This window comes from Ascaphus truei, chromosome 1 (genome assembly GCF_040206685.1).
Source record: "Ascaphus truei isolate aAscTru1 chromosome 1, aAscTru1.hap1, whole genome shotgun sequence".
Classification (NCBI taxonomy): Eukaryota; Metazoa; Chordata; class Amphibia; order Anura; family Ascaphidae; genus Ascaphus; species Ascaphus truei.
Window position 1 is genome coordinate 521,478,301 of NC_134483.1, and position 14,086 is coordinate 521,492,386.

At 45.1% G+C, this 14,086-nt stretch overlaps 1 protein-coding gene across 1 annotated transcript in view; it reads right to left on the reverse strand.

The window, feature by feature from the left end:
- Positions 1–243: 243 nt before the first annotated feature.
- KRCC1 (lysine rich coiled-coil 1) overlaps positions 244–14,086 on the reverse strand; it is a 44,174-nt gene continuing 30,331 nt past the window's right edge. The window contains exons 6-7 of the mRNA XM_075571893.1: positions 11,128–11,224; positions 244–1,549 (exon numbers count right to left, since the gene is read on the reverse strand). Coding sequence (XP_075428008.1) covers positions 772–1,549; positions 11,128–11,224 — 875 coding nt within the window. The 3' untranslated portion in view covers positions 244–771. The remainder of the gene's footprint in view (positions 1,550–11,127; positions 11,225–14,086) is intronic.

Genomic DNA, 14,086 nt, shown 5'->3' on the forward strand with positions numbered 1-14,086 from the left:
TGACTACCGGGGAAGGTGCCTGCGGCATTCCCTCCAGGAGAAACAAAACCGCGTTTACATATCACACGTTACACGGGCCAATCCGCGTGGATTTAAATCCCAGGAGTGTAACCCCCTGCTTCCCACCTGCGGGTGATGGGTGGAACCAAGCGAGGAATGTTGCTTTAACATTAGCATCCTACAATAAAATGATGAAATGAAGGAAATTATTTGTGAAACACAATGAAATGCGACAACTGTAAAGCCTAGAGGATTGTTTTTTGTTTTTTTTACTGATAGAAAAGTTGCTCAAGGGTTAACATCAGAAAATGATACACACTGTCCTTAGGTTATATTACCTTGTATGTAGCAGCTGACAGATTTGTGCCTAAAGAAAATGCGAGTAGAAGGAAATACCAATTTCAAGTGTTTCACTGAAAACAAAAATCACCCAAAGTAGGACAAATTCCTAACAAACAAAGAATAAAAATAAATTATGCGTTTTTTGCGAGACAGACCTGCAAAATGCAATACAAATGCCAGGCTGCCAACTATTGTGCCCTGCAGGTCTCTTTCACAGTTTGACTAGCATAGTGATAAAATATTAACTGTCCTCTTGGTGGCATCCACTTTCCTAGGTACTGGACCCATGTCTTGGTGATTAATGTGCAATTTTTTTTTTGCTAGCTTGATGACAACATTTCATATTTTAAACGAATGTGCCCTCCAATCTTTGTACAGACTGGAAGTCGAATGAGTTTTTGTCCATCCCCACTCTAGGTGCTACCGATTTCAGAATCCCAGTATGGACTCATCCCAGAGTATTTCCTCTTCTGTTCTTTTGTCCCCCTCCTTCTTATCCTTCTTGGGTTTTTTAGTCTCTTTTTCAACAGGCTGTTGCTCTTTCTTTTTCCTCTCTTTTCGGTGCTTGGATTTGTCACCTGCTGCAGACTCGGTCTCAACTTTCTTTCCCTTCTCGCCTTCTTGTCTGTCATCATCTCTTCCTGAATCTGTGTCCTTTTTTTTCCTCTCTGCACTCTCATCCTCTCTTCTGAATTTGGCACCTTTCTGTTTATTCTCTTTCCGGTGCTTCCTTTTATGCTTTCTGTCTTTTCTATGAGATCCACTGCTCTCGCCTGAGGACAATCCCTTACAGTCATCACTAGAATCCTGACTGGACGGAGTATGGACAATGTGTTGGGTGTTTTTAATGTCAAAGTACTGACCCTTCTCTGGATTTTGAGATCTGCAAACATTTTCCCAATGTGAAGACCAAGGAGACACCCTATTACCTGCTGGTTGTGATGGATTGTAAGCTGGATAAGAGATGGAATTATCAAAATATTCGTAAGGGACACGTGTCATAGTTTTCATGTGTTCTGGTGGGGGTCTACCCTCAAATTCCTCTTCTTCATACTCGCAACTATCATTGTAATCCTTTTCTTGCCTGAAGTAAGTCTTAGGCTCCAGTCCTCTTGCCTTCTGAACTTTTATGTAGTCTGCTAATTCATCTTGGAAAGAATCATACGACTTCTTTGATGTTTTCATTAAGTTAGCCAGCATGCTTTCTCTAAAAAAAAAAAAAAAAAATATATATATATATATATATATATAAAGTTAGGTTTAAAAAGTAACTGCAATTAATTTTTTTCTACAGGAAAAAAAAAGGAGAAATACGAAAAAACTGAAAAGTGATTTACACAAGCTATTAAAATGCAATAATGGACATAACTTGAACGTGGAAAACAAATATATAGAAATAAAGGTTATAGAAGGGCTTGCATTCGAAAATACAATACAACAGCCATATCTGGAAACTTTGTATTAACACTATATATATAAAAAAAAAATTGCCACATCTTTATAGTTGTGTTCTGAGATTAGATGTTATGGTTACAACTGCTGTCTGAGAGCTACACCAATTGCATGTAGTGAACACGTACAGTTTCATTCTGTTGCTGCAATTTCATTGTAATATTACGCAGATCTCAGATTTACACATCACAAACAAAACTATCTGCATACAATAGTACAAAGAAATTGTATAGACAAACACTACATACTGTACAGTAGTTCAGCGGAAGAAAAAAAAGAGCAAAAACAGTGCACTGCCAGGGAGCCAGGTGGTGGAAAAAATAAAATTCTATTTATTCAGCAACACTCAATAACATAACCCCAGAGGGTGAGACAAAAGCTCCTACGCGTTTCGGACCATTTATTGCCACACACACACACACACACACACACACACACACACACACACACACACACACACACACACACACACACACACACACACACACACACACACGGAAATATTACTGTATGCTCATTTGCATGTCTTAGACAGGTCTGCAACCCCGCCTTTCACCATTATCACCCAGCACTTCCACTGCAGCAAGGGATTCTGGGAAATGAAATGCAAATGTGCACAAAGTGTCACCTTTTGCTTCAAACCCATTTTTAACATGGTTCCCTATAGGCTTAAGCTTGCTGCATGGTCACAGCTTTGAGCACAGCCAGGGTAAAAATGGTTTTGAAGCAAAAGGTGACACTGTGTGCACATTCCCCCTGGGTATAAAAGCTGACACACCACCAAATTGAGGCGGTTGATTATGGGACAGTGTGATACCCTTTTCCATACCAGAGGGTCAAGGAGATTAGGAGGGGCTCTTGGGGCCTCAAGCCCCTGGGGTCTGCTCCAGGGCTGGAAGACTATCATGGTGTTGTACAATAAAACTGCCGCTGGACCAATTGTGATTATTGCCTGTGGGGACCATCCTGCATCCAGCAGGATCCTCTTGGGATGGAGGCACTGCACAGTAAGAACCGAGAGAAAGCCTGCTCTATTGCTGCTCCCAAACTACAACTGTAGAGCCACTCAGACCTCCTGAACCAGCAGGTGAGCTACAGTACCCAGGGGAAACACCCATGTAGTGGCCAGATCTTCCGTGGCATGGGGATACAGGTGCTACATTTGGAGGTGCTGCTGAGATGAGCAACAGGGATGGCAAAGTATGGCTGGGGAACCCGCTGAAGGAGAAGTGAATGGGGGCACTCACCGTAGCCAGGCCAGAGCGTTCCCAGTCGGTTGCTAGCGGGGTACCCCCGGATGGTACCCGCTCAAGATGCAACCCCACCAGCTGCCGCATGAGAGGTGTCTGAACCACACTGTATCAAGGCCATCATTTTACCTTGTCCAGGATGTTATGCAGATGTGAGAGGTGTTTGAACCACACTGTATCAGGGCCAGGTCCCTTCCACTTCCGAAGGCGGAGAGGTGTATGAACCACACCATATCATGCCAGGTGCCGCAGATGGTATGCCTATAGGGAATGGTCTTGAAAGATAGCACCCCGCATTGGACTGTCAGGTGCCTTTGCTGAGCTATGTTCCATGGTTGAGAGGTGCCTGAACACCACTGTATCAGCTGAGGACGCGCTGCAGCACATGCCCCAGGGGGATGTGACTTAAAAGATACCACCCCCGCGATGGGACTGCAGGGTGCGCTCATCTTCTATGAGCAAGATCTGCGAGTGGGATAGGGTGCTCGAACGAGGACCTGGCGTGAAAGGTAGTCCCAATGTGGGGGGGGGGGGCTATCAGCTTGCAGTTGGGGAGGAAGACTGTGCCTGTGGAGCATGCCAGCCAGTATGGGCACGTGAAAAACACCCCCCCCCCCAAGATGGAGCTCGTCGCAGGTACTAAAGGAGGAGAGTTCAGGGTCCCTGAGAAAGATCCTGGCGTCTGATCGCAGTTCCCACCGAACAACAGAGGACCCGTCTGGTGAGTTGCAAGATGCAAGCTCGCCGTTGCAAAATATCTGGGATTGGCACCAAAGTACATAGCCGCGCAGCCCCCCACTATTCCGACTGGGACTCCTGATTTCACCAGAGGGAGGAGTCGAGGAGCAAACGGCTCAGTATGGAGTGTGACCGGATGCGAAGCCCGCCAAAGCCCAGATGCATGTGTTTCTTGATCCAGCAAGACCGATGTGCGACCAGCTCCCCGTCAGCTACCTTGAAATGGAGGCTAACCAGGCCCAGTTGTTTGAGCTACCTGGAGGAATACTTTGCACTACCCTTCAGGGCCAAAATATGTTACAGCTCTTGTGCCCGTGGTGCCACCGCCCCGGAGGAGGGTTGGAAGTCATGTCCCGGTGTGAGCGGTGCGATGTGCCCTACTTTCGGCCAGTGCGGGAGGCCTGGAATCTGCCTATGTCCGGTGTTTATCCGGACGAAGGACCGTGTAACTACCCACAGGTTCGCTGGTTACAGATATTGAAGGATAATGCTCTGGCAAGTGCGGAGCCAGTTTGTAAGAACATGATATACTAAACATTTCACCCGCAACAAAGGAATGCGTGGGAAACATCCCGATGCGAGTCCTGAGCTCGGGGCGATGTCCACCAGGGGGAACGCCTCGGTCAGTGGCTTTGTTTCTCTAACCACCAGTGCCAGCAAGGGTGCGGAGCTGCCACTGCCAGACCCGGCGGTGTTTCCGGTATTGACCTTGCCCGAGAGAAGACCGTCTGTGGTGGGTTTTCACGAAGAAGCGGAGGTGCTACATCCATGCCAGGAGGTTCCTGTGACTACATCAACCCAGCCGATCATCGCGGGTGCCACAGCCCAGTTGAATAAAGCAGAGGTGTCCACTTCCCAGGCCGGCTGGTACCGCCAGCATTCCCGCTCCGGTGATAGATTTGTCCCCAGTGGTGTGTGGTGCCGAGACTGCCGATGCCAACTAGGATGGATTTTGTGATCTTGTTGAATGCTCTAGGACGAGACTGTCCTAAGGTTATGGGGACATCGGGACTTTCTTCTTCCTCTCTCGTAAAAGAAGGGACACAGGACATTGCGGTGCCAGTCTGACCCCATGTTACACCCCATGTTGATGCCCCAGTGCCATGGATAGGAGGCCCTAGGGTTAACCGGGGAGCATAGACCCTTGTCACGTTCGCCACTCTTCCTCAGAATCCCATGGATTTCCGTTGTACGGTTGTGAGTACTGTAATGTGTCAGCCTGCTGTGGGAGGTGGAAGGTTAGACTGGTGGAACCCCATGTTCCAACGGTATGTGCCTTGTATGGGGAAACTCAGATTTATAGCTGTATGGGATGCCCAGATAACTGGTGGGAGAACGGGGAAAATACCCCAGAACAAAGTGCAGAAATTGTGCGGCCGCATAATAGTAGCCTGGAAATAGGCCCGGAGGGGTAAACTTGTTCGGAAGCCAGACCCCGACCTCTACTATTGATACAGCAGGGGCAGAACTGCAAATTGTAAAGGGAGATACAGCAGGGATACACTGCATAGTGAGCCAGGTGATTGCAGCAGTAACTGTACTGCAAACGGAGCAAATTAGGTCCATTTTCAAGAAACATTGGGCAGTACTTTCTCTTGATCCTGTTCTAAAGCCCTTAATTTCTTCAGGCCCTAATATTGTCTTTAGAAGAGCTAAAACAATGTCTAATTCCCTGTTTCTAGTGTCTTTACATCAGGGGTTGAGACCAGAACCAACCTTCCTAGGGGATCATTCAAGTGCAATAAATGCAAAATATGTATTAGAATGAACTCCTCCAACACAAATAGCTCTACAGTGACAAGATAAATCCACAAAATCCACACGTTTATTAATTGTAACTCATCATTTATCATTTATTTAATAAAGTGTGGACGACAATACGTGGGTAGGACCACAGGGTGCCTTAAAATCAGAATGATGCAGCACCGTTGGCTTATATTGAAGGGGGATCTTAATCATCCGGTCCCTAAGCACTTTTCTGGTTGCCCAAGAGGTGGTATCGAGAACTTCAGGTCTCAGGGTATTGAGTCTGTCCTCCCCCTACCTAGGGGAGGAAAAAGAACAAAAATTTTAGATCAACGTGAAGCATTTTGGATCTTCACGTTGAAAACTAGAATACCCCATGGGATTAATATAGATTGGGATCCCACTCATTTTCTCAGATCCTGTTGTATTCTGTATAGGGCAGTATGTTATATCTTAAATTGGCATTTAATGGTTATTGTATTACTTTATTATGTTTGCCAACAGCACTATATTATTACAACTGGCTTTTTGTTTATGTTAATAGTGGGTTTGACTGGATATCCAGTATTTCATGTAGGTTGTGTGATTTGCCAGCAATAATTATATGTACAGTATAGTTTATTATTATTTTTGGGGGATTATGAATTTAGATTTTTTTTTCTCTCTTTAGTTGTATATATACAGTTAGGTCCGGAAATAATTGGACACCGACACAAGTTTCGTTATTTCGGCTGTGTACCAAAATACATTCAAGTTACAGTTAAATAATGAATATGGGCTTAAAGTGCAGTGTATCAGATTTAATTTGAGGGCATTCACATCCAAATTGGAGGAAGGGTTTAGGAATTCCATCTCTTTAATATGTAGCCCCCTCTTTTTCAAGGGACTAAAAGTAATTGGACAATTGACTCAAAAGCTGTGTCATGGACAGGAGGGGGCTATTCCTTCGTTCTTTCATCATCAATTAAGCAGGTAAAAGGTCTGGAGTTGATTCCAGCTGTGGCATTCGCATTTGGAAGTTGTTGCTGTGAACCCACAACATGCGGTCAAAGGAGCTCTCAATGCAAGTGAAACAGGGCATCTATAGGTTGCAAAAAAAAATTTAAAAATCCATCAGAGATAGCAGGAATATTAGGAGTGGCCAAATCAACAGTTTGGTATATTCTGAGAAAAAAAGAATGCACTGGTGAGCTCTGCAGCACAAAAAGGCCTGGACGTCCATGGAAGAGAACAGTGGTGGATGATCATAAGATCCTTTCCACGGTAAAGAAAAACCCCTTCACAACCTCTAGCCAAGTGAAGAACACTCTCCAGAAGGTAGGCATATCATTATCCAAGTCTACCATAAAGAGAAGGCTTCACGAGAGCAAATACAGAGGGTTCACCACAAGGTGCAAACCATTCATAAGCCTCACGAATAGAGAGGCCAGATTAGACTTTGCCAAACAAGATCTAAAAAAGCCAGCCCAGTTCTGGAACAGCATTCTTTGGACAGATGAAACTAAGATCAACTTGTACTAAAATGATGGGAAGAAAAAAGTATGGAGAAGGCTTGGAATGGCTCATGATCCGAAGGATGAACCAGAATTTGGAACACTACTTAAGGTGCTTTGTGCTTGGTGTCCGAAACACTTGACGACTGGGCCGAGTTACTACCCTGGGCTGAGTTCGCGATCAATTCACACAGAAATGAGTCTACCCAAGAATCCCCATTCTTCGCAAATTATGGCTTCCACCCCGCTCATCTCCCCATTTCCAACATTCATTCAGGAGAACCAGCAGCCGACACTCGGGTAACCTCCCTACAAGACTCTTAGAGGAAGATCCAGACAGCGCTCGTTGGTGCTTCCCAGAGATACAAATCCCAAGCCGACCGGCATCGTTAGAAGGCACCCGAATACAAGCCAGGGGATAGGGTGCGGCTCTCAGCCAAGAACATCCGCCTCAAGACCCCTACCCCGAAATTGGCACCCAAGTTCCTGGGACCTTTCGAAATTCTCAAGCGTATAAACCTAGTGGCATACCGTCTTCGATTGCCCGCAACCATGAAGATACCCATGGTGTTTCATGTGTCTCTACTGAAGCCCTGCATTCAGAGTACCCGCTTCCCGGCTAACAACCATAGGCCCAAACCCATCTCCAGACATGGACAGCCAGAGTTTGAGGTCCAGGCCATCCTGGACTCCCGGTTCTCCAGGGGCCGTTTGCAGTTCCTGGTACATTGGAAGGGGTACGGCCCGGAGGAACGATCCTGGATCCCGCTGGATCAGATCCACACCCCAACGTTGCTCAGACGCTACCACCTCAAGTTTCTGCACAAGCCTTGGGTGGATCGTCCTGAGGCTGATCGTCGAGGAGGGAGGGTACTGTAAGGAAGCAGGGGACACGCCGCCCTCGGCACAGACCTCCCCTACCTGCCCGACTGGCCGCTGCTTCCTCCGCTCCTGCTCCTCGCCATAGAGTGTGGCACGCACTGCCCCCCGGCTCTCACATGCCGCCGTCACTACCCATGCTTACAGAGCGTGGGCCGACCCAGGCTCACATTCCCCAGCAGCCCAGCAAGACAGCTCATCACCCCCTGCCCTATCACAAGAGCCTCCTCAGCTCACCTGTGCCCTGCCTCCTCCTCTGATTGGTCCACCGTGCTTTATTATCCCTGTAGCTCCTGTGCAATCTCGCTCTGCATAGTTTAGTTTGGCTCGTGCTGTTTGGATCCTATGCCCAGCTCCCTCTTGCGTTTCAGATCTCGTTACCGGACCGGCTTGTCTTCGTAACCTCACTGGCTCCTCGACCCCGCTTACCTCTCAGACCCTCAGACACAGCTCACGGACCACTACGACTCGGATCTCTCCTGCCCTCGACCTTCGGACATCACGCTACACTCTCTACGCCCGGATCTGGCAAGTACTACGGATAAACCCTTGTACCCTCGGCCACGCTATCAATCCACACTCCGGGTGCGCCCTCACTGCTGCGGGTGCGTGGTCTACTCACTTTCCACCTCAGTACTGGGGGTAGGTCTGGTCTGCGGACAGCACAGCGTGACAGGCTTACAATGGCACTGGGTCACTCGTTTTTATTGATGATGTGACAGAAGACAGAAGCAGCCGGATGAATTCTGAAATGTATAGGGATATATTGTCTGCTCAGATTCAGCCAAATTCAGCGAAGTTGATTGGACGGCGCTTCACTTTACAGATGGACAATGACTCAAAACTTACTGTGAAAGCAACCCAGGAGTTTTTTTTTAAGGCAAAGAAGTGAAATATTCTGCAATGGCCGAGTCAATCACCTAATCTCAACCTGATCGAGCATGCATTTCACTTGCTGAAGACAAAACTTAAGGCAGAAAGACCCATGAATAAACAACAACTGAAGACATCTGCAGTAAAGGCCTGGCAAAGCATCACAAAGGAGGAAACCCAGAGTTTGGTAATGTCCATGCGTTCCAGACTTCAAGCAGTCATTGCCTGCAAAGGATTCTCGACAAAGTATTAAAAATTAACATTTTATTTATGATTGTGTTAATTTGTCCAATTACATTTGAGCCCCTGAAATAAGGGGACTGTGTATGAAAATGGTTGCAATTCATAAAAGTTTCATACAATATTTTTCTTCAACCCCTTGAATTAAGGCTGAAAGTCTGCACTTCTATTGCATCTCGGTTGTTTAATTTCAAATCCATTGTGGTGGTGTACAGAGCCAAAATTATGAAAATTATGTCAGTGTCCAATTATTTCCGGACCTAACTGTATGTAGCCAGGCCTCCCTCTTACCTCCAGGCTGCGTGAGGGAGACGGCTGTGTGGTTGCTGCAGGGAGATTGTGACCTGGTGAGTGGGCCTCAGACCACATGTTGCCAGGAAACCAATAGGGTTGCTGCATTTATAACAGTTAGAACAGTGATAACAGTTACGTAGTCGGGAGCAGGACAGCAAGGAGATAGGTAAGGTCCAGGGAGAAGCGCTCCGCTGGACTAGGCCAGAGTATCCCCCTTCAGGTCCCAGCTAGGCCCAGACCATCTCTAGCTTGTGGTGGCCCTTCAGATAGGGACGCGCCCCTTAGCCTGTTAGTTCTAGTACTCTTGTACCGGTGACAGATGCACGCGGTGTGCGTGACCTGCATCAGGGACCAGACCAGGCCCTCATCTCAGAGACTATCTATAGGTGGGATGCTCCGGCAGAGGCGGATCTTCGGTGGAACAGACTGACTGGAACTTGGCTTTACTCAGCGACCCCCGGGCAGGTATTTTTCACAAGTGCACCAACACATCGTGGGGCAGCGCAGTCTCACACTTGGGGCGGGATAGGCCTTCGTGGCCTGGACACTGGGACACTGGTGTCCCAGCACCCGAGTACTGTGCGGAAAACACTGCGGGTCCGTAGAAGCTATACTGTATATGTATATTGTGTGTTCATGGTTATTGTTTAGTACCTTCCAGTAAATACAGTTACCCATACTTTGTGTGTGTATTACTGGGCATATTGTCTTGGGAGGGGCCATCTTACTGCACAAGGATCCCTCTCAGGTGGAGGCACTGTTAATAGATACTGATACACACACCCCAGGCTCCCCGTGGCGGAGGATCAGTCCTCCTGTTTGCCACACATTTATAGCAGCACACATAGTCGCCCTGACTCAGGGGGAAAGGGGGCTACATATAGACATATAATTATTGTTCACATTTCAACCTCATGCTCTGATCTTGTGCTATATCTTTTGGGTATCTATCTATAAATATTCAAATATATATATATATATATATATATATATATATATATATATATATATATATATATATACATACATATATATATATATATATATATATATACATACACACACACGCACACACGCACACACGCATACCCCGCATTAACGTACGCAATGGGTCCAGAGCATGTATGTAAAGTGAAGCACTACCTTTTTTGCACTTATCGATGCATGTACTGTACTGCAATCGTCAAATACGTACATAACTGATGTAAATAACGCATTTGTAACTGACGCTATATTCTCCCCGCTTGCGCACAGCTTCAGAACAGGTAGGAAGCTGGTATTGCTGATCAGGACGTGCTGACAGGCGCATGCGTGAGCTGCCATTTGCTTATTGGGTGATATGTCCTTACTTGCGAGTGTACTTAAAGTGAGTGTCCTTAAACCGGGGTATGCCTGTATATACCATTTGCAGTGCCCACTTTTTTTCACTTGTCTACATAGTACGCTAGCAGAAGCACCAGCTCTAATCTTTTGGATTATTACTCATGTTTTATGCATACTGTACTTAAAAATGTTGCCATGTCTTTGAGATGTATACCTTTATTTATTGACTTTTTATAGATGCAAGGTTCATTCTGAAACATTACTGTGTAGCTGTCAATAAAACGGTTATGTTAAATAGTCCAGAAGGAAAGGGATTTGTATTTAGCATGTGAAGGGCTCAATTCTCCCCCAATACTCTGAACACCTTGTTAAGTGCAGCATGTTCATTTTGTAGAGGGGTTTTATCCCCGTTCAGCAATCATCAAGATCTGCTTTAATGACATTGATCTAGTTACGGTCTTGGCATGTTTGCCAAATAGAAAAAGACTATTACTTACTTAACCTGATGCTTATTCCCTTGCATGTGGGACTGGTACATTTCTATTGATTGAAGGGTAACACTGCACACCGGGCACACGAATTGTCCATAGCCCGCTGTAAAAAAATAATACAATTAATAGCCAAGAGTACAAAATACAGGAGTTAACCCCAGAGTTGCAGCAACACATTTAAATGCTTCCCTAGTCGCTCTGGCAAAAAAAAAAAGTAAAAATCAACGATTTAACTTCTAGCGACAGAAAATTATGATACTAATAAGATGGGTTGACATTAATTTGTATATCCCCTACTAGGCAGTGGTAACATAACCCCTAAAGTTCTATGGTGGCCGACAAGGTTTGTGTTGCACACTCCTTTGGTGCTCTTGTAGGGGTTGTCACCGTCAAATAAAGTGAATCCCGTCTCCACAGGTAAGGCCTGCAAAGTATTGGTCTAGAATACATTGGATACTCCTCTCCTTGCGAAGGGGAGACACACAAACCCTGTTATTTTGTTCTGTTAACAGATGCAAATCAACACAATTCAATTAAAAAATTGTTATGTCAGCGTTTTAGTAACTTCATCAAGCGGTCCACAGGAAAACGTAAATTTTTTTTACTCTGTAATACTAAAGAGAGATCGGTTTGTTAATGTTGCCGGGGGTAAAAAAATTAATTTTTGCTAATTTTTTCTCACGGGAAGTAATGTTTTGCTATCTTTGTGCTATTATGTGCTAATTATGTGACTACAGCTGAACCCCATTATAACGCGGTGCTTGGGGTCCACATAATGCGACTGCGTTATAACGGGATCACGAAGAAAAAAAAAGAAGAAACAATGGCCGCTGCGATCAGGGGTTCCGCGTCCGCTGGAGAGCTGGGATAACTCTCCCAGCTATCTCAGACCCCGCGGCACCCCCACGCAGGATTTACACGGAGCAGCTTTACAGGATGCTGGGGATCTGGCACCACGGGTCACGTAGGGGTGTGTGTGTAAGATATAGGAGTCTGTGACAAATTAAGGAAGAGGGGGGATATTGCTGGCAGGTGAGAGAATCTGATATATTACTATACACATTCCCTGTATTGAGACAAGCTGGGAGCCAGTTAGTATACAGCAGCCAGCATGAATAATAAAAGTCTATTTACATAGTGGCAGTGCCCAGCTCCTTTCATATCTCTTGGTCGAGTGAGTAGCTGTATTATCAAAAACTGTGGCTCTCTTTTTTCTAACCCATTGGAGAAGTAAACAGGATTACAGAGAAGATGACAAAGGCATTATGTGAGATATTCCTCTCTCTCTCCTTCGTTCCCAGTTTTGCCTCTGATGGGTTAGACACCATAGCTCTGTACTTGTTAAATCAACCTTTATCTCATTTAGTTAGTTGGTGTGTGTGTGTGTCTGTTAGCAATAAAGCATTGAATGTTAAAGCACACAAACAAAAAAAAACAACGACAGCTGACGTCATTCGCTCGGCACCGCTTTAGAGGAGTTGGGTCGCAGTTGCGTGGTGGTGCCGGGGGAAAGAAAGGTATAAAATGTTCAGGAGCCACGCTCAGACCGAGTTATAAGCGGATCCGCGTTGTAGCGGATTGTGCAACAAGGGGGTTGAGCTATATTTCCAAGGAGAAAGCAAAAACAAGTCAGAGTGCTCTTATTTCCTGCACTTTCCTTTAAGACATTTATATGTGGGGCTCAAGCATAGCTCTCTGATAATCTTGCTGCCTTTAAAGTGGGTGAGCCCACGCAAATTAGGCACCAAAAAAATAACATGTTAAACAGCACTGACAGCGCGATACAATAATTTTTTTATGAATATATAAAACGTATAATATATTATATTAAAATACTATTCTAGTATTACTGAAATTGCAAAGCATTGAAAGTCCCCAGCAGCATGCTACAATTTCTATTATTCTTTCACGGTTGTCCTGTCTCCTAATTGTACACTTTTATTAGCGTTAATGCCTGATCATCGCTCAATAACTAATATTACAGAATATATCACAAACGCCGCTGCTGGAGGCTCAAACTTAATTGAGGGAAAAAAAGAGACCAAAATGACATAGCGGCAGCGATCACTGGTTATTACCAGGGACTAGAAACTCACAATGGCGGCCATCTTTAATAGGTCTACAGAAAACGTTACTACATTAATATTACTCCACTAAAAAATATATTGACGCGTTTCACAATGAGGAATGTGGGTAGGATGAAATACGGGAAGTTTAAAGTCTCGGTCACAGAATGATCATATACCTTGCAGTATAGAGACTGCTATACCAATTTGCATGAAACCATTAATAATATGCCTGAGTACCCTGAGGTAAGTGTATTGTCTAGATGACTTATTTTATTGAAAGCCACTATATTGCTATTAGGAAGGCAAACCGATCTCTTCTGTATTTTAAAAACCAGCCTCATCAGCAAAGATCCATGAGGCCTAGGGAAGATGGCGGCTCCATGTCAAAAGGGAGGATCTCAGATAGAGAATTGTCACCAGAGAGTGAATCGCAAGCTGTCTCTAAGAAAGACATGGAGGGCTTCATCAAAGAACTTAAAACTGCAATGAATGCTGAATCCCAACAATTATACAAAACTTAAGGAAGAAATTAATTCCATTACAGACTATATAGTCGAAATGGATGAACAAATTGAAGCCATAACAAACGTAGGCTCACACTCCAAGGATATTGCTGAAATACAAACGCAGGTGCACTCAATACTAGAAAAATTGAAAGACTCTGAAAATAGATCCAGACGGAAAAACATAAGAATCAGAAATGTGTGTGAGGAAATAAGTAACGACAGTCTGGATGCTTATTTGTCAAGACTCTTTACATCTCTTGCAGCTTCAAACTGAGAGCTCATAGAGCTTCAAAGCCAAAAAACCTGACGGCGGACAAACCACGTTACATTATTGTCCGACTTCACTACTTCCGAACAAAGGAAGAAATTCTGAGCGCATCCAGTGCTCAC